Source organism: Poecile atricapillus, chromosome 8 (genome assembly GCF_030490865.1).
Source record: "Poecile atricapillus isolate bPoeAtr1 chromosome 8, bPoeAtr1.hap1, whole genome shotgun sequence".
In the NCBI taxonomy this organism is placed as follows: Eukaryota; Metazoa; Chordata; class Aves; order Passeriformes; family Paridae; genus Poecile; species Poecile atricapillus.
Genome location: NC_081256.1, coordinates 16,875,937 through 16,903,741, shown reverse-complemented (window position 1 = coordinate 16,903,741; position 27,805 = coordinate 16,875,937). Strand labels below are relative to the sequence as shown.

The following is a 27,805-nucleotide window of genomic DNA, read 5'->3' as shown; positions in this document are numbered from 1 at the left end:
TGTTTCAGAATGGGGGAAGAAGGGGAAGAAAAACAATTAATTTTCTACTTCAATAATCATAAATGGTTTCTAATTTGGATCCCATCTCACTGTCTTCTCCCTAGCAAGCTGTATGGATGGATGAAGCAGCTAGGGGAGAGTGGCAATCCAGATGTGAGCTATCTGATTTATGAAGTTATTGTCAGGCATGCATAGTAAAACTCAGACAAAATGAATCATTTCAGAGTTCTCTTATCAGTGTTTCTGCTGTCTCTCCTCTTTCACATGGTGCTAAAGGCTGGGCAGGGTGTCTGGGCCCTGCCACAGTGCTCCTTAGTTTCCACATCCAGCAGGCATCAGATATATTAGAATGGTACTTAGCTGGCTGGATGCATTTGCAGGGCCTGCTTGTGAGACATGCTCTTGGTTTTAGCAGTGATGCTCTTAGTTTTATTAGTGATGCTTTTAGTAGTCCAAGTCAGAGTAATCTCTGCACCAGGCAAAGATCAGGAAGTCTCTCCAAGTTCAGTCTTGGTGAAAAGCATTGGAAGAAGATTTTTCTTAAGGTCATAATGTTGTTCCCTGTGAACAGCTTCCCAGCAGAGGCTTTGCAGTTCAGCAGAGCTGGAAGAGGTGCTGGCTTTTCTTCCTGCTTCTCTTTTACAACAGAATGAAAATTCATGTCTGTAGTACTCCTGCCTTTGGGTGGCATGAGGTGGAAGTGAAACTTCCTCAGCTTAACCAGGTATGAGCCAGGCAGCTGCTAGGCAATTAAGCTAAATGTTGACACAATCTCCATTCCTTTGACGGAAGAGTTTTAAAATGGCTGTGCGGGTGACGCAGGAACATTCCAGGAGTTTGTCTGTACTCGTTCCTATTGCTCATGAAATCCTTTGTGCTTTCTTTCTAAGTTAGCCTATTTAGACAAGCAGCAGCATTCATTCAGGCATCACCTAGCACTCCAAAAGAATCAAGTTCAGCTCTAGATCAGCTCTAAACCATCACAACTCCTCTTGTCAGGAAATCCTTCTAGCACACACAAACGCTGTGGGGAGAAATATAGCCACAAGAAAGGTTGCACAGGGAGGCACTACATGCACATAGAGATGGAGCATTGTCCCAGCAAACTGCAGTATCCAGACTGGGGGAAGCATTTCAAAATCCCTCCCAGACCCACAGTATCACTGAGTTCCTATGCAGTGAGAAGAATCAACCAAATCCCCTCTCACTGGGAACCAATAGCACTCCTCTGTGTGTAACTATAGCAGAACATGTAGGCAAAACAGGATTATGGTTCTGCATTAGTTATCAGCTAATTAGCCCCTTGTTTTTAGACAAGGCCCACTTTATAAAAATCAGGTGAAAGGATTTCTTGTATCTATTACTTTAACCCAAAGCTTTGTTAACACCTCACCATCTTTAATCTCTCACCATTCTTATTTGTATTTAGTAATCTATCTGAATTAGAAGTGGTGTGACCCATTCTCTACTGAGGCCAGACTGCAAGCTTATAGAAATTACTGAAATGAGGCGCCAAAGTAATGTAAGGACAAATGTCTCCCTGTACAGATTGGCATGAACACTGGAGGCAGCATTTGAGCGTAATATTGACTAATTATTTAACCATGAGTGGCAGCTTTGAACATTGTGTTCCTTTTGCTTCGCTTCTTGCATTTACTGTGAATCCTAATTATGAAGAGAACAAGTATTCCTTCTCAGGTCGCTGAAAATACAGCAGCCAGCTTTGGGAGAGTGCATGGGATGCAAAGTGGAGGCAGCCATGAACTGTGCATCAGCTAGTTCTTGTACTAGAGCTACTACTATGTGCTAGCACTAGTACTCACTGAGCTGAAAGAGCAGGTGTTGGCAGGGATCTGGTCTGAAAATTCAAAAGCTGCTGATAAGAGAAAAAATAGATCATGGACTAAAAATGCATAATTTGAAATGAGCCATTTAGATTATTAGCAACATAATTTTTTTCCCCCCCCTCCCATTTCAGAAGGCTTGGCTTTTTCATCATTCTTTCTGTGATGTTAAGAAGACGTGTCCCTGGTTGGATGCTTTTCAGTAGAGGTCATGTGTATCAAGAGATCTGACCCCTAAAAGATGAATGTAAGCTTCTGGCATTAACTTTGTGCAAAATATCTCTGCCACAGATGGAAATTTATCTGTATTTAAAGGAATATGCATGTACAGGAAACAGCTGGATTCCCTGAATGAGAAGAGACAACTGACAGTTGCTTGAGAAGGCAGATGGTAATCTTATTCTTTCCCTTGCTACTGTCTTTTGGTCTCCTAACCCATGAGGTGAAAAATAAGACTTCAGCTCCCAAAGAACTGAGACAATAAACATGGCAGTAACGTGGAAATTAATGTTTAGTGCAGCAGTGAAATTTGTGACACCCTGAGCAATTAGACAAATGCCTAATAAGAAAATTGATCCTGTTTATTCTGAAGCCCCTAGAGAAAAGGACTGTCCTTAAGTGTGTTTGTGTATAGTCAAGTCAGACCCATGACATGGACCTCAGTGGATACTGTGTCCCATAGGCCCCCTGGAATAACCTCTCTAAGCGCTGAGTTAGGCTCGATGTCTCAGCTTCTAATTGAAAGCTGTGCTAATGACATGGCCTTATGCCTTGCCTCTGTTCCTTGGAGAAAGCCTGTCTTCATTCTAGTATTCCTTGGGTTCAGGGAATGTGGTTTTAGCTCAACCCAGAGATCAGCTGTGACTCTTGAGTCTGTGTGTCCTCTCTGGCCACATGCAAATTGCTGGGCTCTCCAAGGACACACGTCTGCTGCAGCTCATTGTGCAGCTGCCAGCTCAGCCTCTTTATTGCTTGTTGGGTTTCTCTTCCATAAGCAGAAAGTCACCTGGAAGACTTTGCTTGGCCCTCAGGCTCATTCAGAGTTGTGGGAGGCAGCTGGAAGATAGCGAGAGCCTCAGTGGTGGAACAAGGCGCGCTGGATTGCTATCCACACTCCTCTCAGCAAGCCTGCCTGCACACACCTCTGCTTTTGTGGCAGATTGGCACAGGAGTTGTGGCAGGCTAAGGACACCACTGGCTAAAAGATTGCTACTGCCTTGAGGTGCATTCTTGGAGGCGGGAGTCATGTGCAGTGTAAATATATTCTCTTACTCTTTCATCTGGGGTCAGATGATGCCAGGCTATTATATTAAATGCTCTTTTGTAGTAGGTACTCTATGTATGACTTTGTGAATGATACTTTTTTCCACAATAAATTAGTTGGAAATCCCCTACTGCTAGACCAGGGTGTTAATACCAGTCACAACCCTTTGTTTCCATGAAGCTTGATTAAGTTAGCTATGGTTGCTACTAGCTGATTTTCCTGTATGAGAAACCTAGTGCCTGTCTTTCCTGGAAGTGCCCAGTGGATGATTTTAACTACAGAGGTTATTGAGATATGCCAAGACCAAGATGTCAAGGTTGGCCTTGAGCATTTGTCTGTGTATTACCGGAAAATTTATTTGTGATGTAAAATGATTGCCAAAAGTCCATTAGGTAACTTGATGTCCTCTGTTCCTTCCTATTTCCAAAGTCTGCTGCAGGGCTCTGATTCCAAATGCACTTTTAATAAACTTGCAATTGCATTGTTTGTTTTAATTTAAGGTACCATTTCTGCAAACACAGAGTTGTACCACTTTCTTTTTGCTCTTGATACTGAGTTGATTGTGAATATTAATTAAGGGCCATTAGCAGAGCAAGTGCAGAGCAGTGCAAAATGTGACTGAGCACATGTGCTGTGCTGCAGTCTGCAGTATTCTGTGTTATACCATTTTTTGATGAGATTTGAAAAATTACAAGTGAAAACATACTCTTCCTTTATTAGCCACTATTATTAGAAGCATATGGCTTGAACTGAAGAATAAAGTGTGCCTGACATGTACCAACCTAGCATGTGTCTGCAGATGAATATAATTTTTGAAATGTAGATTAAAGGGGAAATGAAGGTGGGATAGTAGCTTTCACATACTTTCTCTAGATGCTGGCACTATTTCTTGTTTCTAAGGTCTTGCTCCAGGGTCTCTGGAGGATGACACAGAGGTGCAAAGCAATTTCTCTATAGGAATGCTGATATACAGACACACATTTGCATTCAGCTTTTTGTATTCCCTTATAAAGTGGAACTCACCCTTGTTTGTGGAGAGGTTGACACGTGATACATAACACAACTTCATGGAAGATATTTGCATATTGGTGTGCTGCTGCTGTGCTGCTGAGCGAAGTTCAAGATGAGACCTTGACCATCCTTGCCTGGCTTGTCACGAGATAAGAGATCATGCTGTCACACTGCATAAGAGGCTTTGTTCTTAGGAAGAAACATAAATCCTCCTATCTCAAAGCAATCTAATTACAAGTTACCTGGTGTGAAGAAGAAATTAGTCTTTTGACATAATATTTAGTATTTTATTGTTTTACATTTCTTGGATTTTTTACCCCTTCATCATCAAGTGATGGTTCTTCTCAAAGATGCAGCTCTGCAGTGAGTAGAAGTTGCAGCTCTGGGCTGCCCTGGGGATCACATGAGTTTCCCCTTGTTCAAGAGTGTTATGAGAACAAGCACTGTGGACACAAGATTTGTGGTATGCTGTTACTAGGAAAATTAAATGCTTCTTCCTCTGTCTCCAGAATGAATGTGTCTAATAGGTCAAGTACATACTTTATTTTATTCCTTATTGGGATAAAGGGGTTTATTAAGCAATCTCTCAAAATCACTACCAAATCTTTTCTCTCTTGTTATTTCTTAGTTGCATAGGCTTATTAGGTATCTCCTCTCTGCTGCTTTTAGGCTTCAATCAAGTCCCTGTTGTTATTGAAGGACATTTGTCCTGGCCTGCAGCCTCAGTGTGTGAGTACAAGTCTGGGGAACCAGCCACTGTTCTGCTGTCCCACTATCTCCTTGTGCAGACAGGGATTCCAAGCAGCATCCTGGGGTGAATGATATCCCACTTCCTGTTGGCATATTTCACCCAGCTGCCATCACAGGAGTGCCTCATCGATCCAACAGCAGTCACCATCAGCCTAGCATCAACGAGTAGCTAAAAATAATGCAGGGTGGAAAAAACCACCTAACATCTAAATATAAATCTCTAATGCCTCAGTAGGGAGCATTGCATTTCCTAATCATTCAGTCAAATTGTTTAAAAATTGATTAATACTGGAAAGCCTTATGTTTCCACCTTGGTCACTGGTCTTTCTTTCTCCTAGCTCTTTTTTAAGAAGGCAGAAATTTCTTCTCCTTTCCCTCCCAGTTCTCTGGTAGCTCTTCCTTTTGTTGTGTGCCCTTTTTCATAAGCCCTGCTGGCTACTGGAGCAGTGGGAGCACCATGCAGTGCCCAGCCATATTCACAGAGCTGAGCTGGCTCCTGCAGCCACCTTCCAAAGAACAGCACATTAGGGGAAGTGAAGGGGTTCAGGGGACACAGTGTGACACTCAGGGCACCAGTCTTGCCATCTGCAAGCTGACACAGCTCTCACAAACTCAGCTTGTTGAGTTGTGCCACCTGGGCTTGCCACCCACCCTTAACCATAGCACAGGTGGAATGAAATAACACACAGACATGGAGAAAATGGTGAGAATGGATTTTTATCCCAAGCTGTCAGCTGGCTGCCTTTGAAAATCAAAGGCTGGAGCGATTTCTTTCCTCGGGAACACATGCCAAGCAATCGTGCTCCATTGTTGCTGGCAGATTTGTTTTTGCACACTTCAGACAGGAAGAGCGGCACTCTCAGGGCGAAGACGCTGGCACAGCGTGAGCGAGATGGGAAGAGGGGAAAGAGCCGGTGAGCGGTGGGGAAATCTGCAGCGGCTTTGCCACGTTCCCTAGCAACCCGCGCCCCCAGCACCGCTTCCAGTGGCTCCTCTTCATCAGCGCAGCTGCATGGGATGTGCGAGCCTCACCGTGGTCTGACTGGCGCTATTTTGGGTGTAAAACACGAAGCGTGTGATTGCAGCGCTGTCATGGGCATAAGGGCTTTGGATTGCTCTCTTGCACAGATGGGAGCAATTCACAAGGAGTGTTGGGAAAGTGACTTTCTGTTCTTACTTGAATGTTGTCTGGTACCAGCTAGTAAATACCGTCTTGTGGCATAAAGTCTTTGCGATGAGTAGATTAGATAGCTCCCCTACCATTTGTTTTCCCCAGAAGGTTGTATTGCAGGGAGAGCTGGCATTGATGATTCTGGAGTAACTTCTTTCCTTCAATCCACTGCGGACACACGTGGGTTTTTGCACAACAGACACGTGGAGCATTTTGCAGTCTGGGGCACCTATGATGATTTTCTGAATGCTTTTTGCCTGCCATTTCCATGCTCCTGGCCAGACTCACTGCATCCTGTCTAGCTTCTGGGAGGTTTTAATAGATTCAGCACCGAGTGCCAGATGGGCATTCCTGAGGACTAGGACAAAAGAAGCCGGCTGTTTGTCTAACACAAATATTTACTGACCATACAGTGGGTGCTCTGAATGTGCTGCCTCTTGCACCTGGAGTCAAAGCTGGAGATACAGCATTTGGAGATGGTAAAAGCAGGACAGGGCCTGCCTAGGACTTAGCTTCTTTGACTTACCATTGCTGAACAAACTTTCCTTGATTTAGTGTTTGGAACAAAACCACCAAGTAACTTAACACTGCATATGAGCTTCCTTTCCTGTAAGCAGCTTCAGCCCTGAAGATGATCCATAGGGCTTTCAGCTGGCTTTGCTCAACTCCGTTGCAGAATATGTCACAACTGCTATCACAATCACAGAAGCATAAACAGTAAAGCTGGAACAGACTTGAAGATCTGTCTGCTGCTCAGAGGCAGGATCAACTCTGCCTAAGCTATTCTTCACAAATATTTGTTTGTTCCTACTCTGAAAAGCCTCGGTGATGGAAATCACAGACTCTCCCCAGGCAATCCCTTCCAGCACTTTGCTGGCCTCATTTTCTCATCCTCTGTGTTGCAAACACTCTAAAGTGTGTGAGTGATTTTCAGATGAGGGTCCTACACTGGGAGGGGGCCTGAGTCCCTTCTTTAAGTGTAAAACTAATGTAGAAGGGCAGAAAGGGAACATGGAGAGAGTACATTGTATTTAGAGAAAGAAGAGGAAGGAGTCTGTAAAGTGTTTGATGTTCTCAACTGTTTTTCTAGACATGCTGTTGAAATTTGCATGGCTCTTGCATCTACAAGTGTGGATGAGGAAGGAGGTGGAGGAGGCATGCTTGCTCTGAAGGTCCTCTAAAAGAGGGAGTCAGGTCCTCAAAAGGAGCCAGGAGAGAGGAGGCTCTGAAAAATGTTTGCTTGGGCTGGGAGTTGGTAACAGGAGCCCATGAAAGTTAGACTGACATGCTCCACAGATGGGGACAGAGACTTTTAACTTTATTTTTAAGTAAGCCCTGGAGTGTCACCTGCGAGGAAGCTAATGTCAATCACCCATATCCTCAGAGAGTGGGGTCTTTGTCTCTGGTGTTCACTCTTGGTCTGGCAGTCTAGAAGCCAGTTTTCTTTCTGTGTCATATGTTCTGTGAGAGACAAACACAGCTGAGGGCTCAGGGGGCTGCAGTCAGTCTGGTCCAGGTTTGGACAGCCTTGTTGACTCAAATAGTGCCTCTCAACCTACCAATGTACACCTGAGTACATTGCTCTCTTTGACGTGTTGAGCTAGATTCTCCACTGCTGTGTAAATCAGCGAGTTCCCTGGAGCGACTCTGATTTGCACCATCTGAATGTCTACCCCATCCTTTTCAAGTAAATTCAGCAAAACTATATATATCTACACCTTTGTTTTTCCCCTTCAGCCTTTGCTCGGTCAACCTGTGAGCTGCTCAGTCATTAAAACACAGGAGGCTGCTGCTGTTGTGGCTGAACAGGACCTGAAAATGGTTCATGGACAAAGAGATCTTTCCAATGTATCAGAACGGTCCAGGCACAGTGTTGTGTCCAGCCACAGCCCTCAGCCTCCTCAGCTCTAATTGCACATGCCACCACCTCTGCCAGTTCACTCCATTCTCCACTAAGTACTGCTCAACCAATTAGTGAGATAAGGCTGTCTTCAGCCCAGGATGGATGTGGACAGCCTTCTTAGCTGCATCTCTGTACAAGGAGGAATGTTTTGACAATTAAACATGGATCTTGTTGAGCTGTCAGCTCAACTAACTCTCCCAAGTGTCTCATTTATTGAGCCATCAGGCTCTTCCTGACCTCCTCAGAGTTAGTCCCAGCCTCACACAAAAGATGGCACAGAAATACAGCTTGAGCGTGGCCTTCTGAGCAGGGTGAGTTTCTTCAAGCATTTGATGCCTTGAACAGTATAGATCATTAGGTCTGTGTGTCAGTACAGTGACTGTGCCCTCAGGATGGCGGCAGCCTTAGAGGCTGCAGCTGGGAAGTTAGATTCCCTTCCTTAGTGCACAGCCTGGTTTGGCTGCCAAGATCCTGGGGCTTTTTGAGAGGCTGATGAGAAAGCAGAGGATAAGGAAAAGCAGTAGAAAAGCTCTGAATGTAGGGAATCTATTCCCTTCTGGCTCCAGTGCCAAGCAAATTTCCTTCTCCTTGTCCTTTCTTCCATAGGTACTTCTGTAGCACACAGCACAAGCCCCTATGCATTTATGGCCATTAAGCATCAAGGCCATAAAAGTAGTTTTCTGTTTGGCTGGAAAGCATTCCTGTGACAAATGTGGGATCACACACTACATGTGGCAGGGGAAGTGGAATGGAGGATCATTGACATTGAAACCCCACACACCTCTTCCATGAGGGAATCAAAAGTGACACTGCAGGTGTAGTGTTCTGCCCTGGGCCCATGTTGTCCCATCAAACCCAGAGACTGAAACTGCTGGGTTTTGTTAGCACTGGATAGTTCCTGTACATAGGAAATTATTCAGTAAAATCAGCTGACACTGATGCCTCTCCTTTGGTCTTGCTTTCCTGCTTGCTCCCTGCTCTGAGGGTGCTGTTAGTCCATCTTTCCATTTCATACAGCTCCTTGCACTTCCCTAAGCCACTCTGTCTGTGGTGGGTACATATCTCCATGTGCCCTCTCTTCATGGACTCTTGCCAGCTCTGGAAGCTCCTAGCCAGGCTGCACTTTTTTCTCCTTTCTCTCTGCCTCATCCCATCCTCCGTTTTGATGCTGGGCTCTGGCTCAAATCACTTACTACATGCTGCCTTCTGAGTGGTTTTCCCCTCTTTCTACCAGTACTTCTCTCCTGCCATTATAGTTTTTAATTGCTTTATTTGTGTTGCTAAATGTAATTTGCTCTTTCTCCTGTCTCCCTCCCTACTTGTTCCTCCTCATGTTGTCAGAGCCCTCATTCCAGACCTGACCTTCACTTCCCTGCTCCTGGGGCTCTTCTCCAAGGGCCATCTCCTGCCCTCTGCACAAGCAGAATTCATAGGATCCACAACAGGAATAGAATAGCAAACTCACTCCTGTTCCAGCAGGTTGCAAGGAAAAGGTTGAGACCCTTTGAATACTGAATAGTCATGGTGAAACTTCCTGCAGCATTTTTTGATAGCCCATAACCCCTGCTTTGCCTCCCTGCCATGATTTGGCCACCAGTTGGGATATGCTGGGTCTTTTAGCCTGTGGTTCTCTCTGAGGAAAAATCATTCCTCTTCTCTTGCTGCCCTTTTCTCAGCTCCCCTCCCTTGTGATTGTGGGAAATTCCTGAGCAGGGATAGTTTTTCTAGGGAGACTTGGAGTTTTTACTTGAGTAATACTTTACTGCCCTGGACTCTATTACAGGAGAATTATGACTTTGTTGAGAAATTTCTACTGCTGTGAGCCAAATGAGAGATCATTTTTGTAAGTACATTGGGTGAAATAAATTATAATCTAGATGACGGGCATTTACCCTGGCCTTTTTCTTCCAAGTGCAGTATAGAATTTGGCACTGCTTTGTCCTGAAAATATGATTTCTGATTATCCTGAGGTAACTGATAGTGAAACATGTACAAGTCTCTTCTAAAGCAACAGTGCTTAGGCTATCAAGGTGACACTCACTTGAGGCTGCAGCCTTACACTCTTTCCCCCTTCTTTTCCTGTCTCTTCTTTCTCTCCCTCTGCTGCTGATGGTACTGTTTAATTTTACCACCCCTCTCCTTACTGCCAGTGTGTCTTGTCCTCTGCCTGATGTTGCTCAGCATCACAGTAGCAGGTAATGCCCCGTGGGTGAGCCAGCTGCCAAACCCTTCCCCAGACTGTCATGTGAGTGAGCAGCATCAGGTCTGTGAGCAAACTGCCTGCTTTTGGTGGGGACCTCCATAAAACAGAAGGTGAAGAGTTCTCTAACTTTTTAATCACCACTGATGACCAACTCCAGCCTGGTAATTTTGTGAGGGGGCTGTTGTCCTCTTGGGCTGGAGATAGAGAGGCCAGGGCTTGCTGTGTGGTCTGCTCAACACTGACGGGCAGGGCAATTGCTCCTCGTGAATTAAATAACATGTGTTTGCAAATGGTACTTGATGGGATGTTAGATGACTGAGCTGAGATCCAGGTGACCTACAGATACCTGCAGAGGGCTCTTCATGAGGAGAATTAGTTTAAATGCAGTAAAGCCTCAGTCTCTTAAAGGTCAATAAAGCAATTCAGCAACAAAACTATCCATATAGATGGTATAAAATATAGAGATGCTTTAATTGAGGTAGAGATGAGGTGAATTCTGATCTTTAATGCTTACATATGTCTTGAGTTGTGTTGGTATCCTTTTAATAATCTTCTCTACAGTCTTTCACCACAAGACCTGGATGTGCAAGCAAATGAGATCTCCCTCTGGCTTCAATGAGTGGCAGTCTTCTCATTATTATTTGCAAGTTCTTTTTTCTCTTGCATCACTGGAAAAGGTGTCACTTTGAAAATTTTTTCACCCTTGAAGCGCACCTTGGCCGAGAGGTGAACACTATAAGATGGCCTGAGCAGAATCCAGACGTCTGAACTGTCTCTTCAATTTCTGCCTCCTTTTTTCTGCCTCAGTTTATGAGAGATTCAAAGTCAAATGAAGGATTGTACTCAGTGCTTACACTCTCTGACATGTTTGGAGCTCCCAATTTTCTTTCCAAAGGAACTTGTACTCATTTTGTTAAAATGGGTTGGCACCCTCCAGTAACCTCTTCAAGAAACATGGCCTGTGCAAATTTAAATGAAAAACAGGAAAGCTCTTAGAATGAAAGCAGCTACACATAAGGAAAAGAGAACAGGTGATTCTGGGATTGGAACATGAGTAAAATGGTGAAGTCTTCCAGTTGTGAAATAAGGAAGAAGCTTCTGAATCCATCAGGAATGAAATTTGCTATTGTCACACTATTGATTCCTCAAATATTATTCTAATCACTTTTATTTATACAAGACCACTCAGGTCATGTTAGGAGATCAGTGTCTGTTTTGAAGATGTTATAGTATTAAAAGACAAAATGTAGGCACATGTGAGTGAAAGGAGGCACAATTTTGGCTAGGAAAGGTAATTAATAATAGTCATGATTTGTACTCATTCAGCATCTTTCATTCAAGGATCTCAAAGCATTTTGTAATGAAGAGTTCATTGAGCCTCTCAAACTCTCTCGAGACAGCCAAGCATTATGAACACCATTTATAACAGCAGGGTGCAGGATCAGACTAGTTAAGAATATTGCTGAGGATAAAGCTCAGGAATCCTATCCTCCAATGCTATGGAAGTTGAACCAAACACGCGCTCCAGTCTGAGAAGCCTTTGCTTACTGTAATTTATATATATAATCTTTTAATGTTAAGCAAAATATGTAGTCTTCATTTAAGTCATTGGCGTCCTGGGAAGTGTAATGGCCCATGTCACAGTTGACTAAAAGTGAGAATACAGATAGTGGGTTAAACACACTTGGTTAACCATTTGTTTGCTGTTACAGTTTTCACATGAAAAAACCTTATATTAAAACCTGTCTTGGTGATGGAAAGTGATGTGATTTTAGGTTTCTTTGTGTATTAAAACAGAAACACAATTTGCATATTTTAAGTATCTTTTCTAGCCTATTCAGGCTTCTGGCAAAAAAGCTATATTTAAACTGTTAATACAGTATGAATGCAAGTTTCACATGCAAAATTAGTACCATTAAAATGGTGAGATTTATTTTTCTTTTGACACAAGCGATGCCCGGGCACTTCTGTTTTTGTTACCTGCTAAGGCCCCGCAGCTGGGGCCGCCTGTTTTTTCACTGGGTGCCGAAGCTGAACCGCAGGGCAGGTGGTGCTGGTGCAGAGGGGCCGGCTCCAGCCCCAGCTCTGGGGTGAATGGTGGTGAGGAGAGCTGGGGAGCTCCCTGGGCACTGCGGTCACCGCGCCGGACGCCTGTGTGAGCCCTCAGTGCCTGTGGAAACTCTTCAGCTCTGCCCTTCTGAAGGGCTTTGCCAATGAAAAACTTAAGAAGGCTCAAGTATTTCATTGGATTTTAAGGGTGCTTCTGGAAGGGTAGGCTTTGGAAGGAAGGTGCTTCTTTCAGTCATTTCATCTGGGCGAGTTGAGTACTGTGTCAGCAAACACATCTCTTTTCATCAGTAAGAATATTGAAGCATTCCCATTTTTATTAGGTTTGCCTCTGTGCTTATTGTATTAGATGGGAATATGTCTTGGTTGGTGGTGAGACCATGAGCCCTTGGAGTGCCAGTCACTGCCACTGGAGCCCCCCACAGCTTGATGTCTCTTGATGCCACCTTGGACTGGCACAAGGGAGCCCTGTACAGGTCTTGAGGCTCATCACCTACCCAAGAAAGGAGTCCTAGATGCACTGTGCACCCCAGGATCTATAACCAAGTTGTCAAAAAGTTAATTTAAACTCTTGTACAGCAGTTTGCTGTGCAGCTCAGGATCAAAGCTGTGAGACTGTTATCTCCTATGGAAGCTTATGGCTCCTACTCTGAAATGGAGATTTTGACCTGTTGATCACAGTAAATACAATGCTTAATTATTTAATGCTTTGAAGACCATCCTGGAAACCCACAGTATTAAGATGGGAGGACGAGGGAAGTTGATAAGCAGCCTGTAGGGTCTTTACTGCTGGTGATGATCCATGGGAGTGAGAGAGTGCTTTACTCTGTGCCCAGAGAGATGTGGCAAGGCAAGCAGCTTAGAGCAGAATAAAGCCTTTGATCTTGAAACAAATAGATGAGTAAGCATAGGACCTCCTGATGTAATTTTATGGAGCAGACCGAGCTCTTCCAGACAAAAACATAGGGCTAAAATGGTACAGTCTCTTTATTTGCATATGGGTATAATAATGGTGGCTCATTCTCTCTCAAGTAGCACCATCCAGCTGTTCCTTGAGTTCCTAGCTTTTTTTAAAGTGTCTAAAATGTCTGTTACCAAATAAGTGGGGTTAATGGAAAAACACAAAACAAAACAGCCTGCTCCTCTTTTCATATGCGATAAGCCTTAACAAGTAAAGCATATTTGTGTAATGATAGGGCCAAGAGGCCCCAGGCAAGATCAGGCACTGCTGCATTTGTTTCTGTATATACATTTAAGCACCAATGGGACATTGAAATGTAGTATTTTATATGTGAAATATAGCTTAAATCTGCTGTTTCCTGACATAACATGTAAAAAATTTATTACTTGGAGAACCAGCCACTGCTTTGTATTTTATAATGAGAAATGGTCAATGTTGCTCCATAAAAATCTTGCACATCTGCTGTTAACCCTGAATATATAAACGGTCCATAATGTCCAGCAGAAGCACGGATTCACCAGAATAGCAGTGGAAGGTGTCATTTAACACAGTCATGCTCAGTGCAAAAGCCAGAAGCAGATGGTGGTGTTTACAGAGAATCCAGTTTTTATAATACCTAGCAAAAATAACCAGCCCTTCCAGATTCAAAACATTACTGAGAATATGAAGACGAGCAAGAAAAGCTACTTAGTCTGTTTACATATAATAGCATAAAACAATCCAAGGACAAAACAGTCATGTTCATTTGTTACTATGCTTGAGGCTTAATGAAAGGCTCTGTCTCTGTGTAGTCACTTATATCACAGAAGCTTGAACAGCTCTGCAGCACTGATTAATTAAGACAGAAATATTGTTAAACACATTTTACAGAGTAATTAGGGTGCATGTATGGTCAGCCTGTTGAATTCAGCGTCAGTACACAAAGACCAAGATTTTTGGTTCATAACTGTAAGCTAAAAGCTGTGCTCTGGTGAGTCAAAATAGACATGTCTATGAGCAGCTGGATTTTCAGAAGTCCAGGAAACCTCTAAATTCCATAGTGATTTTGCATTCTGGCTCTACAATCTTTTAAAGCTATCGACAAGATACTGAACGTGTCTGCATCCCAGTTTCACAGTGTAAAAAAATGAGACAATTGTGCAAAATTGCAGGCTGTGAAGTTAAAACAGAGGAAAATACTTTTATTGTTATTATTACTCAAATTCTGTATAGCTTAATGCCACAAGAGATCACTGAAACTAAGAGCTTAGCAGGATTAGGACAGGCAATGTGCACGGATAGCTAAGTGAGGATACAGTTGCAATAATGAAGTTTAAAAATAAAAAAAAATATCCTCTAGAGCTTTGAAGCAGTTACAAAACTGTCCTATTTCAAAGCCAGGCAGTGTTAAACAAATGAGGGCTCTGTTGGCAGAACTGCACATTGTGTGCTGCTGATTTGCTCTGGGGTGGTAGGACAGGTAGGCAGTGAGGGAACCGGCAGCTTGTTCCACTCTGGCATGTCCCAGAAGAGCCCTCTCTCCTGGTAGCCCAACACTTGAAATTTTGGTTGTCTGGAGTGGGCTGGAGGGCACTGGCTGCCAATGGGTATCTCCTCATGCACGGCAGCTTCTTCAGAGGATCTTGGTGAGCTCTCCTCTGACCAGGAGTAAACCCAGGAACGTGCATGCTTGCAAAGATTCCAGGCAGAATCCTCTTTTCAGGAATCTTTATGTACTCTGGCAGCTGTAACCTTTCACTGGGAAAATAAATCAAGAATAAAAATATTTTTTTCTAATGCATCTTCTCTGTAAGAGTTGGCCTTAATTATAAACTGAATTACAGCTGTAGGCAATCTTGATACTTCCTTGGGAGCACAACTCATGAGAGATGTGGCACTATGCTGGATTTCTTGCTCTGAAAGTTTGTGATTGTTTTGGACAGTCAATAACTTTTTTTAAAAATGTGGTCTTTGTCAAACCATTGAACAAGAAAAATTATGCTGCCTTACTTTTTAACTGGCAATTAGTATTGGTGAGGTGAAGTGAAAGGACTAACTTCATGCAGTTGAAGCAGGAGGAGAAAAATGAAGAGAAAGTAACTATCAGTGAAAGATGTTTCTGGCTGCCTTTCAATTCCATATTCAGCTAATTCTACCTTCTGAAAAGAAGATCATTTCCACGTTTCTGTAACTGAAAACACATAATTGAAGTTATTTTCTCCCAGAGAGAAGCAGCTTCTTCTACAATGTTTGCAAATGGACAAGAAAAATGACCACATACAGTGTATTCTGAATGGTGGTGCCTTAATCACAGCATCATCTTCAGATGTCTTTGCAGAGTTTGCACTGCAGTTTTTACCCATATGGATAAATTCTTACGTGGGGATGGGGAAAGTTCTTGTTGGTCAATGAACCACACTGACTGCAGAGATCCCTTTTCTGGGCAGCCCTTACATCTGAAGCAGGTCTGGAGTAGAAAACATGTGCCAGGGAAACACTGAAACAAGTATCAGCTTTGTGTACCAAAATAATTATGCAGTGATTCCACACGACTGCTTCTTTTGACCTGGCTTTTCAGGAACTGAACTTTAATAAGGAAGATGAGCCAGATGTTGTAGCATTTTGATAGTGACACAAGCAATTAGTTCATTTCCTTTGTAACATGAAGATACTGTCTGCTACAGGCCTTAACCCTGGAAGTGCTGGTGTTTTCCTTAACATCCCAACTAAGTATGCAGGACAGTGTTTATTTAGGAATGCTTCTGTATCTACACATGCTACTGCAATCCTCTTCTCTTCCTGAGCTTGCTCCTGCAAGCTTCTCTTTCCTCAAGTGGCTCGCTGTTTGATGACAGTAGCAAAGGAGGTACTCAGGTGTCTGTGCTTCCAAAGCATAGTCACTCCTGCCCGCTTTTTGCTGAGCTCTTTTCCATTTTCGTGGATCAGTTTATCATCCCTGATGCTTCTGTGGTTAGCCAGACAGAGTGGTGCTCGGGGTCTGCAAGTCAATGCAATCCCTTTCTTTGAGCTGTGTCTGGCTAAGGGAATGGATATTTGTGTGCATTGAGGCATCATGGAGAAAAGAGAATGCGTGAAGTTAACTGGTAGATCAGACAGCAAATTGGATTTCTAGACAGCCTTGAATATTGTACAGATCAGGAGAAAATAGAGGAAGTTCAGTATAAACAACAACACCACAACTCTGTTTTGTAAGGAAAGCCAGTTGTATTTTTACCCTGACCTAACAAAGGAGGAGGAAGGAAACTGTTTTGCTGAAACAAGCATTTTATATTGGACTAAGGATACTCTTGCCTCTCTGTGTTTGTATGTATTCATGTCCCAGCAAACAGCACGTTCATATGCATGAAATGCATTTTCCTGGAGGCATGTAGTCAGCATGTGCCGTGGGAGGAGGAAGAAGATGTGCCTAGCACTACTGATGGTAGTGCTACACACACATACACTAAATGCTGGTCAAAAAAGCATAGCATTTTAGTCAAAATAAGTTAAAGTGTCTCATAACATTGTGGTTGGTATTTGTTATTTCTGCTGACATTGGGTACTGGATAGGAAATCTGCCTGGTTTGGAAAAGTGCAATGTAGATAGAATACAAGAGCAGCCTATTTATTGTGTGTATGAGGCAGTGTGGCCTCCAAAACCAGAGAGAGACAGACAAAACTAAAAATTTGCAGATTTTGGTCTTCAATTTTAAAGGACCTAGTCCAAGCCCTTATGAATTAGTTATGGAGGGCTCCCCAGTCAGGAGGTGTGTGAAGCCTGCATGGAAAAGAGGGAGAGGCTTCACTCAGCTCCTGCCTAAGCCTGGCTGTGGTGGCCTGCAGGTGCAGTGGCTTTGGGTTGCAGAGTGTTCAGTGTAGGTCTGCAATGCCAGGTACAGCCCCAGTGGGCTGTGTGTGAGGCTGGAGGGTGTAGGGCTCCCAGCAGCCTGGATGCAGGATTTGTCTTTGCCTTAGAGCCCACGTGTGATTCTGGGCAAATTGCTTCAGCTCCATGTATCTCACTGCTCTTGTCTTTGAACAGACTGTGGTTTGTGCCTTCTCTTTTGGTCCATTTATATTACAGGGCCCAAGGGTAAAGGCAGTGTTTCAGAGAGTGTGTGGACAGAGCCCAGCAGAAGAGGCTGGTGATGACTAACGGGAAATACAGGCATGGGAACCATCATCAGCTTCAGACCATGCTGTCTTCTCCCTGCAAAGTCTAGGAAAGGAGTCTCTGTTGATGGAATGGCAGTGGTCATTCTTTTCTGCATGGAAACTGAAATAGGTACAATAACGGGAATAGAAGCTCAGTTATCAGAATGATTTCTCAAGTTAATAAATCCTTGGCTGCACTTGCTGTCTTAAAATATATGTTCAGGCAAGATTTGTGATCAGCTCTTAGGAACAAGAGAGCAAAAGGAAAAACCAGGTTGTTCCAAGATTAAGTGTCTTACATTGACTTATTTAGAATTTTTTTTTTTATTTTATTTTTTAGGATTGTGCTATATACTATTTCTAAAGAAGCAGATGTAGACTAGTCCTTCTAAAAAAAGCCACAAAGCTCTGGTCAAGGGAGTCTGGGTGTTGTGTGTCAAATACCTGCTTCTAGAACTTCTAGTCATACAAATGGCCTTATCCATACCAAAATTAAGTATCCCACAGAGATGACACTTACATGTTTTAGAAGGCAAATGCAGGTGCACCATACTGTCTGCCTCCCCATGTGAAAAAGTAAATTGTGGTAACCCAAACACATCAGCATGGTTGCATTTGTACAAAAAAGTTTACTGCTCTGTATGTGGACATTCAGCATTTCCAGATACTCAACAGCTTCCTCAGGACAACTGCTAGACAACTAGAATTCCTGGAGAAGTGCACAAAATCTTTAAATATTGCTCAGAAAAAAAATCATAAGCAAAGAAAAAAGAAAACATCTCTGGAAAACTCTGAATGTAAGTTAGGTCCAAGCCATGTTCTCAGTCAAGGAGGATAAATGTGTGGCAAACAGACTTTGCACAGCCCTTCAGGGAAATTCATCCAGCCTGGGGCTTATTCCAGGTACACTTTTTTCCCTAGGGGACCATGCCACCCCTCTGCCTTCTGAACTGCTGCTACTCTGCTGCAGTGTGGATTTTAGGCAGGCAGTGGGGGCAGCGGCTGTACTGAGTGTGTGCACAGCAAATCCAGCCCTTCCAGGGAGCACAGGCACCTGCTGAGGCCAAGTGAGAAGGATGATGGTACAGCTTAGCATGGACCCTAGAAAATTAAGTGTGATGGAGACAGGAACATGATGCAGGTGTTTGGGTTTTGGGAGTGGATGGTTGAAGTTTTATCGCAGAGTGCTGTTCTGAGGCCTTCTCTACATTGATTGATGTCTCATTTGAAATCTCCTTCTTTCCTGAAAGAAAAAAGCATGGAAGCATACAGTTAATTCTCTTGAAGTGCGGTGCTTTAAAGCTGCTGTTCTCTGTTGAACATCACTGGCTCAATAAAGATTCATCATGACAGATGTAGTCCCTAGAAGTGGTCAGTGTATTGTTTCTCCAGTGATCTTACATTTTCTTGCCATTTAAGTAGTTATGGAGCATGGAAAAAATGTTTCCTTGTTTCATATCAAAGGTCCAATCCTTGATGTAGGCAGCAATTAATCAATGAAATCATTTGCTTTACTAAAATGATGTGTTTTATAAATAAGTTAGTTTCCATATGCAAGTCTTTGAAGAAAGCAGTGCACACAAGGAGAGCTGGTGTCAGCATCTTTTAATCCTGAAATGACCGAGTTTCTCCTTATGGACACCAAACTTAGCTTCTTCTAAGAAACTTCTAGGCATAAGGCTACTTCTGTGTTTCTCAAAATATGCCATACTTTGGGTGTTTTCCAGGGAGGAGACTCTCTGAGACAGGCTGCAAATACTGTATGCAGCTGTTAGTTTATGAAGGCCAAGACATCTGAGTTTCTACACACGTATTAAAACCTTTGTATCTCTAGTAAAAAAAATATTTAGACCAGCTCCTGATCTCACTAATGTTAAGAGCAGGATTTGTGTCGAAACAAAGGAGAAGAGAACATAACTAGCAGCTTGGGGTTATTTGTCTTTGTCCATATGCTCTACCACTGTACAACTGTCTTTTACGTTGTGTTGTTAAGTGATGGAAACTTTTACCAAGTCTGAACTTAAATGCTTCCAAAGCCTTTTTCAGTTTTGGAGAATGATTGTATCATGTTATTCTTGGAATAATCTGCTTTATTTATTATTATGTGCTACCCAGTAGACATCTAATTATGGGGATTCTTCCCATCTGGGAGGATATATAGTACTTCACTGGCTGTTCTCCAGAGTCTGTTTTCATTACATGAAGTTAGGTGTTTACTTGCTTGAATGCCTTGGGTCTTAAAAAAAAAAAATAAGACAAAGAATGAAGTTCAGCACTGAACAGCCAATATACCCCCTTACTGTGTGTGAATGCTTTTATACCACATCACAGGCTGTTCTTTTTTTTTTTCAGGGTGGGTATCCAAGCGCTGGACCTGCATCAGGCACACCTGCCTTCAGGCCTGAGGATGAGCTGGAACATCTGACCAAGAAAATGCTGTATGACATGGAGAATCTTCCCTCTGATGAGTACTTTGGTGAGCCATGTCACAAGTGTCCGTGGCCCTCTTCTGTATTTACGTTGTTCAGTAATGGGAGGCCTGACTGCTGCACTGGTAACGTAGTGACACTCCTGTTGATGGATGTGCTTTCCATGCTTGGGCTGGAAGTGTAATCATCCATAGGAATTCCTCTGTAATTTCAGCATAAATCTCATGCTCACTCACTGTATGTTTATAGTCTTACTGGATATAAAGTTGAATTTTTCAGTGTCTGGTTCATTTTCACACCATCTGTCCCCAGCTTCCAGGCTACCAGTCTGAATTCAGGTGCGGTTGCTGTTGTGCCTGCCTGCCCCATCCCTTCTCATTGCAGCTGCAAAAAAATCTGGCAGTGTAAATGTGTTCTGCTTCCAAGGCATGGATTTTCATTTTCTGTGTGCTGGCACAGATTAAAAGGAAATCCATTTTAAGTCAATCAGGTTGGTTATACATGGGGACCCACAACTGGATCCAACAAATACAAGTAAGACAAATCTGGACTGACTGGTTCATAACGGTGTCATCTTCCTTACCTGGAAAAAGATAAGCATCTAATTTCCTTCTTAAGAGTATGGAGTATAATTATCTTAGGCATCTATAGGTGTAGAATTATATCTTGCCTTTACATGAAACATAGGTGATAAGGCCTCTGAACTCTGCATCGAAATCAAGAGTCTTGGGCACTATTGATGGATCTGCCTGTGTGCTTGGTTTCTTACAGGCTTGGGTAATAATGTTATTATGAAACAAACTGCTGTAGTTTGTAGAGTTAAAGACTGGGGCAGGCCATTCATTTTATGTTCCTTATCTTCCTTTATTTCATAATTTCTTAAAAAATCATTTAGATTGCCCCCAGATCTATTTGCTATAGAGTTTGGTTGGACCAAAACATTTCTGGCTTAAAGAAACTTTCGTGGTCTGGTTTAATCAAAAAGCAGGTGGGGACCACAGTTTCACTAACAAACAAGGATGTTGCAGTGGCAAGGATCTGATAATATGAGAAGATCAAGGTGTACTCATCAAACAAACATTGCCCTTGTAGGTGGCATTAGTATCAGTCCCAATTCTCTATCAGTATCTTCTACCACCTGTGGGCTGTGCCCTAATAACCAAAATGTCTTCTCTGTAAACACTGATAGTCATCAGAGTTGATGACTATCAGAGATCTGAGGTATGAGCAGGAATGGCTAACTGAATAGAAAATAGCCAGGGAGCATTTTCTGTGTTGCTGGCTTTGACTTCATCTCTGCCCATAGCCATTTGGGTTCACACTCTGATGTTTTAAACATGAAGCTACAACCAAATAAACATAGCATGTATTTGGCCATTAGCTGGGCAGGCAAGAGGTAGAAACTTTTTTCCTGCCCTCTTCAGGCAAATGGCTGAAGCCCTGAAGCACGAGATCTGATTACAGCAATTTTCTTAATGCAGAACTGTGTGGCAGGACTTTGCTGATGGACCAAAGCACATTTAGTTTTCCTGTTTTCCTTTTAGCCCAAGAAGGTAGGCAGATAAACAAACAAGATTCACAGGCTCCAAGGTCAGAAAGGACCTTGCCATTATACTGCAAAATGTCCTACTCTCAGTTTCTCCCAGAAACATGATTGAATCATGACTTCAAAAAAATAAAAAAGATCTAATCTTATCTTAAAAACTTCGAGCAATGGTGAGTCAACCACCTACCCCGATAAGCTGTTCTAGTGATTAATTTTCCTCACAGCTCAGAAATTGCTTCCTGAAGTGAAGCTTTAGTTTTGTTTACCACTTGTATTTATGAAGCTGCAAAGCTGGGATTTTGCAGACTAATATTGTATGACTAGGATTGCTCTGCTCTGTTTGAGAGGGTGGTACATCAAAGTTTCTTCATCCAGAAGGGATGCATAGCTGAAAGGGTGGGAACATAAAGTCTTTCAGTATTAGGTCATCAATTTGGCTATCAGATGGGAGGTCAGACCAATGCCATGCCAATAGCTCTTAATTCAGCAGGAGATGACAAAATGGAAAGGAGGCTTCAGAGCACTCAGAAGTTTTGCCAGTGTTATTTATATAAACAGTAGCATAATCAAAGATTGAATAATCATGCATGATGCACGGTGGAAAAATCAAGCAACAACCTTAGTCCTACCCTGGGCAGGTCATGTGTAATTACCAACTGCACCTGATTGATTTTCTAATTGCACTGAGTGCCACTGAGGTTCATCTCTGAGGCTTAGCATTCCTGATGTGCAAGAGAACCATGTATTGGGCTGAACATCTCCTCAGCTCCCTAAGCATGCTGTGCCCCATACAGCCTTCTGGAAACATTTCTAACAAAATACAGAATGCAGGAGTACAACTGCTTTTTATGCTTAGGTACAGTGAAAGAGGTAGGCTGCCCTCATCTTCCTAGATTTGCTCCAGCCCAGGCTCCTCCCTGAGCCTCAGGAGTCACAGTGGATGAATTTTTCTGATTTGGCAGTGCAGGCCGGGAGTTTTGTACTAATTCTGGCTATGTCAGAACTAAATACCCATCTCTACTTGAGCTGTCAGCCAGTGCCTTTCAGTAACTTCATGCTCATGTGGAAAGAACAAATTAAGTGTGGGAGGGGAAAAAAAAAGTCTTTCAACTTTGGTTAACTGTCTCAACCAATATCTCTGCCCTTGTTCTTTAGTTGTTTAGCATGGTAGTGTGAACTGTACAGGATTCATATGGCACATTGATCAAATAATCTGAAAAAGGACAAATGGGCAGAGACACTGACTCTGATTTGCATTAAATATCTTATGCCTGAGGTCTAAATGCCATGGTAATTGTAGCATACCAGATAGCTGTCAGCTAATCACTTTTATTAGTTTGAATTTAGAAAACTGGATTTCAGCATATTAAAAGTTGGTTAAGAGCAGATAGGTTTTGAATTGAGAAATCTAATTAACCTTGCTAGAAAGCTGCAAGGCGTTATATTAAGTCATGAAAATAATTTGTTGTAATAATTACATTTGAACTGTCAGGCTGGAGAAAGGTCATTTTACTTGGTCTGCCAGCACTCTGGGATGTTCTCTGTAACCAACTTGCTTCTGCAAGTTCACTTGCCATATCTCTGGTTTTCAGTCAAGCCATCTTGGTTCTTTAGTCAGCAGAATCTGCCCAGCAGTGGGCAGGGTGAAGGTTCCTTGGGAAGGAAGAGGAGTAGGAATCACTAAAGTTGTCTATTCGCCCTAGAAATGCTGTCTGGTACTGCTGGCATACCCAATGAGCTGAGCTGAGGAGCAGGACAGCCAACACTTCCATCCAGTCTGTGCTCACTGCACCTCTCTGCAGCTTCCCAGGTGAAACCACTGAAGGTGGTTTCAGAGTTGGGGGAACTGTTCTAGGCAGGGGTTGCTCACACAAGCACACACAGTTGGCTGCAGAGCATGGATCACACTGCCCTCCTGGGGAGCCTGGGAGTGTGGTGGGAGCCAGCAGCAGCATGCTGGAGACGCTTGGGAGCAGCAAGATCGCAGCTGGAAGCTTTGTCTTGCCAGGATTACCACAGCAGCACAATCCAGTCGCTGGGAAATCTTCTAGCTGCCATTGGCAAGGCAGTGCTTAAGCATAGAAATATCACTAGGCATAATAGGTTTTAAAAAATTCCTCTGAATTTTTAGGAGTTAAACATGCATGTTGGGTATTCTGCCTAACTTTACTTTGTTAGGACCACACTACTATAGTAAGTCTAAGCACCCCAATCCTTGGTGTATGACACCTCCTATCCCCTTGTAGGCCCTGGAGTAACTTGTGGAGTGACTACTCCTGGGAAGTCTTTGGCAGATTGGCAAATTAAAGTCTTTTAAGTCTAAGCTGCTCTTCCTTCTTTGCTGATGATTAAGGTGCTGATCTGTGGTAGTTGGCTGTCTTTAATCAAATCCCTTTTTATTAGAAAGGATTCCCAAATGTCTTATGCTCTGTGCAGTAGGGATAGTTTCTCTCTATCGCAGCCCTCCCTGTTGATAAATGTGCTATTGTAGACAGGCATGTCTGATTTGTTTGGAGAAAATAATACTTAGTGGAGTGGAAATTGGGTAAGGTTGAGGGAGGAGAAATAGATACTTATAGGAGATTAAAATGAAACTATCAAAATTGTTTGTTGGCCACCATGGGAAATTACAGCCCTTGATTTCACATTTTAAAAAACCCAACAAAATACACACACACAAAGATCACAACTGTTCTGCACTACTGTTTCAAGTCTTATAGAAAGAAATGACTTCTGGCAACTTATCAGTCTCTATCACCATGCAGACAGTGCTGATTAAGACTGGAAAAGTGCCATTGAGGCCCCTCATCTCCTGTTGCCTTCTGGACTATGTCCCAGCTGAGTCACTCCCCACAGCAGTTTCCCTGACTGGTGGGAAGAAACTCTCACTGGTATTTTACCATAAATGCTCAAAGCTACCAAAGGAACCACCAGTTTTTTATGTATTGGATAATGCAGCAGTCTCCTTTTGTAGTTCCAGCATGCTGTAGGGATGCACATGGGGAGAAGAGAGATGCTGAAATCATCCTGTGGGAAATACTCAGTTTGTGCAGTAAAGGAATCTTGATTTAACTCTGAGCTGATAATTCAGGATATATAGATTTTTTTATGAGTATTTTCTGTTGTCAAACCCTGGCTTTGACAATGGGTGAAGAATTGGGTTGAAGAGCAAGGCCAAAGAAACAGAAGGCTTGACTTTATTTTCTGCTTCTCATCTTGACATCTTGACCTGCGGCAGATCATTTTACCTTTTCAAACTTAATTTTTTCCTTTTCACTGAATTTGCTTGAGATGATTAACAGCAGCAGTCATATGTGTGTCCCCCATGGAGAAGCCTTCATCTCCAATGGTTCTTTGAGATGCCATGTCACAGTTAAGATTAAAGAATAACTGACACCACTGTTGAATCTGCCAACCCTTCCCATCACTGGCTTTGCATCTCTATTTGGCTTCATAAGCTAAAATTCCTTCACTGGGACCAGAGACTTGGTATCCAAACAGTGTTGAATGTGTTCCCTGATTTTGTTTCTTGAGGGCCAGGATGTGGGTTAGCAGGTAGCAGTCCAAGTCAGGTACGGGAGAGAGGATAGGTAGGTAGAGTCCATAGGAGGTTCAGCTGAGGAGACACACTGGATGGTCCAAGTAGGACTTCCTTTGGTTCATGGTGTCTGTTTCCTTTGGCATGGCTCTGAGCACTGTACAGTTCTAGAGGCTCTAAAATGAACATGGTCTGTGTTGCATTTCAGTCTTGGTCAGGCATATCAGCAGCCTCTAAGAGACACAAGTAGCCACTTGGTTTCATCTGAATTATTACCAGAAAAAGAAACTGAAAGTTGTCATATCTTGCCTGTACTCTTAGATCTGTTCTGAAAAGGTTATCATTAAAAAAAGCATATTATTACTACAAGAGCATAATTACATTGTAATTTTGCTGTGTAATGTGATGTGTCTTTTGTCTAAAGGCAGGGGTTCTGCTGCAAGATGGTGTCTGTCCTCATTTGAACAACATCTGGGTCAGAAAATAGTAGGTTAGACTTTCAACAACTGATGAGCCGACAGTCATTTTCTGTTATGTAACTGCTCACAAAAGCAGGAAGAACAGACATATAATGGGGACCTTTTTCTCCATTGTTGTTCAAGTCATTATTTTTATATGTTCAAGCCATATTCCAGCATTTGTACACAGGCTACAAAGCCTGGGAGCAACCTCTGCTCAGGGAGGTCACAGTGCAGCACCATCAACATCCAGCGGCCCTGTTGTGGCCTGCCACAAGGGGAGTCACCCTCCCTCTGCTCCCCAGGGGCTTGAATTGTCTTGGTAAATGGCTTTCAGAGCCTGTTTCTTCAGTCTCACTTCTGTCAATGCTTGCCACCCTCGTCTAGCTTCTTCGGGGAGTCCTCTGCCTGCCAGCATCCTTGCACAGCAAGTGGAGGTGAAATAAATTTCTAAGAGTAATCTCAATGCAACCTGGATGGTGAATTTTAGCACACAGTTTCAAAGTAAGAAGAGAAAAAGAGAAGGCCAGTGAGTGGTTGGAGAGCAAAATATACCATATCTACATGCATTTATCTCCAGCCATGAGAAAGGCAAGAGGCTGTGAGCTGGTCTAAGTTGCTTCTCAAGCATTTGAAAGACTGGAAATGGATGCAGAAGTTTGATTCTTTCTGCTGTTGATCCTATCCACTTACTCTGTATTAATTTTGGGAAACCTGTTTTATGAAGCTAAGGACCTAGATCTTTTTATGCCAGGGATCTTAGCCTTATAAAGGCTTGAGTGCACATCTTTTAAATGAAGATCCAGCAGATGTAGTAGTCAGGAGTGAGAGAAGGTTGCACTTCTCTAAGTCCTGAGCACCTGGTATCCGCATGAGTCAGGAGACTTACCTTACGTTTTCCTCTTCATATCCACACAAGAGTGGTCAAGACTTGGCATCATGAGTGTTTCTAAAGCACAGTCTCTTCACAGATGGGATCTAAATCTTGCATCAAAACCACAATTACCCCTTGTTATTGTAGGTCATAAAATCCCAGCTGGAACAGGTAGAAAGCAGCATGACTTCTGTGTTTTTAATTCCCTGGTTTAGCTTGACTTGCTGGCAGTCAAAATAGACATATTCTTACTTTTAAACAGAACTGATTTTTGATGCAGAAGTTATTTAATGAAGCATAAGTTCAGAATACCAAAGTATCATTTTATCAAAAGGATTCCCATGGTCACGTGTATGCTGTGAAAGAGAGGTGGGTTTCAGGCCATGAATGAAATTAGGTTTATCCCAAAGTAAGTAAATAAAAACTGATAATCTCCTGCTGTCTTCAAAGAGGAGTGAAATGTGATAAATTCAGGGATGTGTATTTCTAAAGTACAGCTGTATTTTACATGATTCTTCTTGTTTAAAAATTAACATAGCCATGACAAAAAAAAAAAAATCCATGAGGGTGGTAGATACTTCTTTTGTTGTGAGAGGGCCCTTAGTGTGCTAGGGCCTGTACAGATGGATAGGAAACCTCATCCTCTTTCAGAAAGACCTTTGAACAATGATGAGGCTATTAGCCAACCCCCATATTTAACAGTCCTACATTGAAACAAACCAAATCTTTCTATCTTAATTTGACAAACAGTTCAAAGACAATCCAGCTTCTTCATGGTGAACTTAGAAAGTAAATTCTCTGTGGACTGGAAGGGCTGAAGAATGAATAGTGAGCCATCAAGCTGCAGTTCATTAGTCTGTAGCTAACTCTGATCATTAAGAAGTAAAAATGGGACCTACCTGCTGGCTGTTTCTTGCTCCACATGAAATTAGCTGGCTGGTCCCTGGGGGTTCTCTGTGGGGATGGCATCACCTGATTAAAATCCACAAATTGTGGCACCTGGAGGACCCCTGGTTGGAAATCTCCTTGATGAGACCAGGAGCTGAAGATGGACTGTTAGTTTAGGACATACAGGATAGAGAAAGTTCTTCTCCTGTTTAATGGAGATGAGTGCAACCAGGAGTTTCCTCCATCCAGGATATCATAAGCTCTAAATTCTCACATACAGGTATTTTGAGAGGGGGTTTATGCGAGTGTCTATGAATGAGTGAAGATGTTTTTCTGGACTGTAATATTATATAAATAATTTTCACTTCAGATAGAGCTTTGGAGTGTTTAAAGCCTCAAGACATTCTTTTGTCATGACTTGTAGGTAAGCTGGCAAGTGAGGCACAGGCATTCAGTTTTGGAGCTGGAGTTAGAAACCCTTTCAGCCATGCGGTCATGGATAACATGAAAACAGTATAATTTCTTTGTTTCGAGTTAGTTGTGTACATGACCTGACAGGAAGGAACCCTTTCTTTGCTTTTTAAAACCAAAACCAGCTCACCTGTTCTCTGAAGCTGGATGCACTAAATTCGCAGTTTGCTCCCGTGTTCCATTATGGCTCATTGTGCTGCAGTGGCATCCAAGGCTGTGGTCACACTGTACTATGTGCAAATTAAATGTAGGATAGGAACAGGGTGCATCCCTCAGAACTCTGAAACTGAAAA

The 27,805-nt window shown here is 42.8% G+C and overlaps 1 protein-coding gene across 21 annotated transcripts in view; it reads left to right on the top strand.

Moving 5' to 3' along the window:
* Positions 1-27,805, top strand: part of LPP (LIM domain containing preferred translocation partner in lipoma) — a 315,569-nt gene that overhangs the window by 227,090 nt on the left and 60,674 nt on the right. For all 21 annotated transcript variants that reach the window (XM_058844348.1, XM_058844351.1, XM_058844340.1 and 18 more), the window contains one exon: positions 19,661-19,784. In XM_058844348.1, the coding sequence (XP_058700331.1) occupies positions 19,661-19,784 (124 nt within the window). The remainder of the gene's footprint in view (positions 1-19,660; positions 19,785-27,805) is intronic.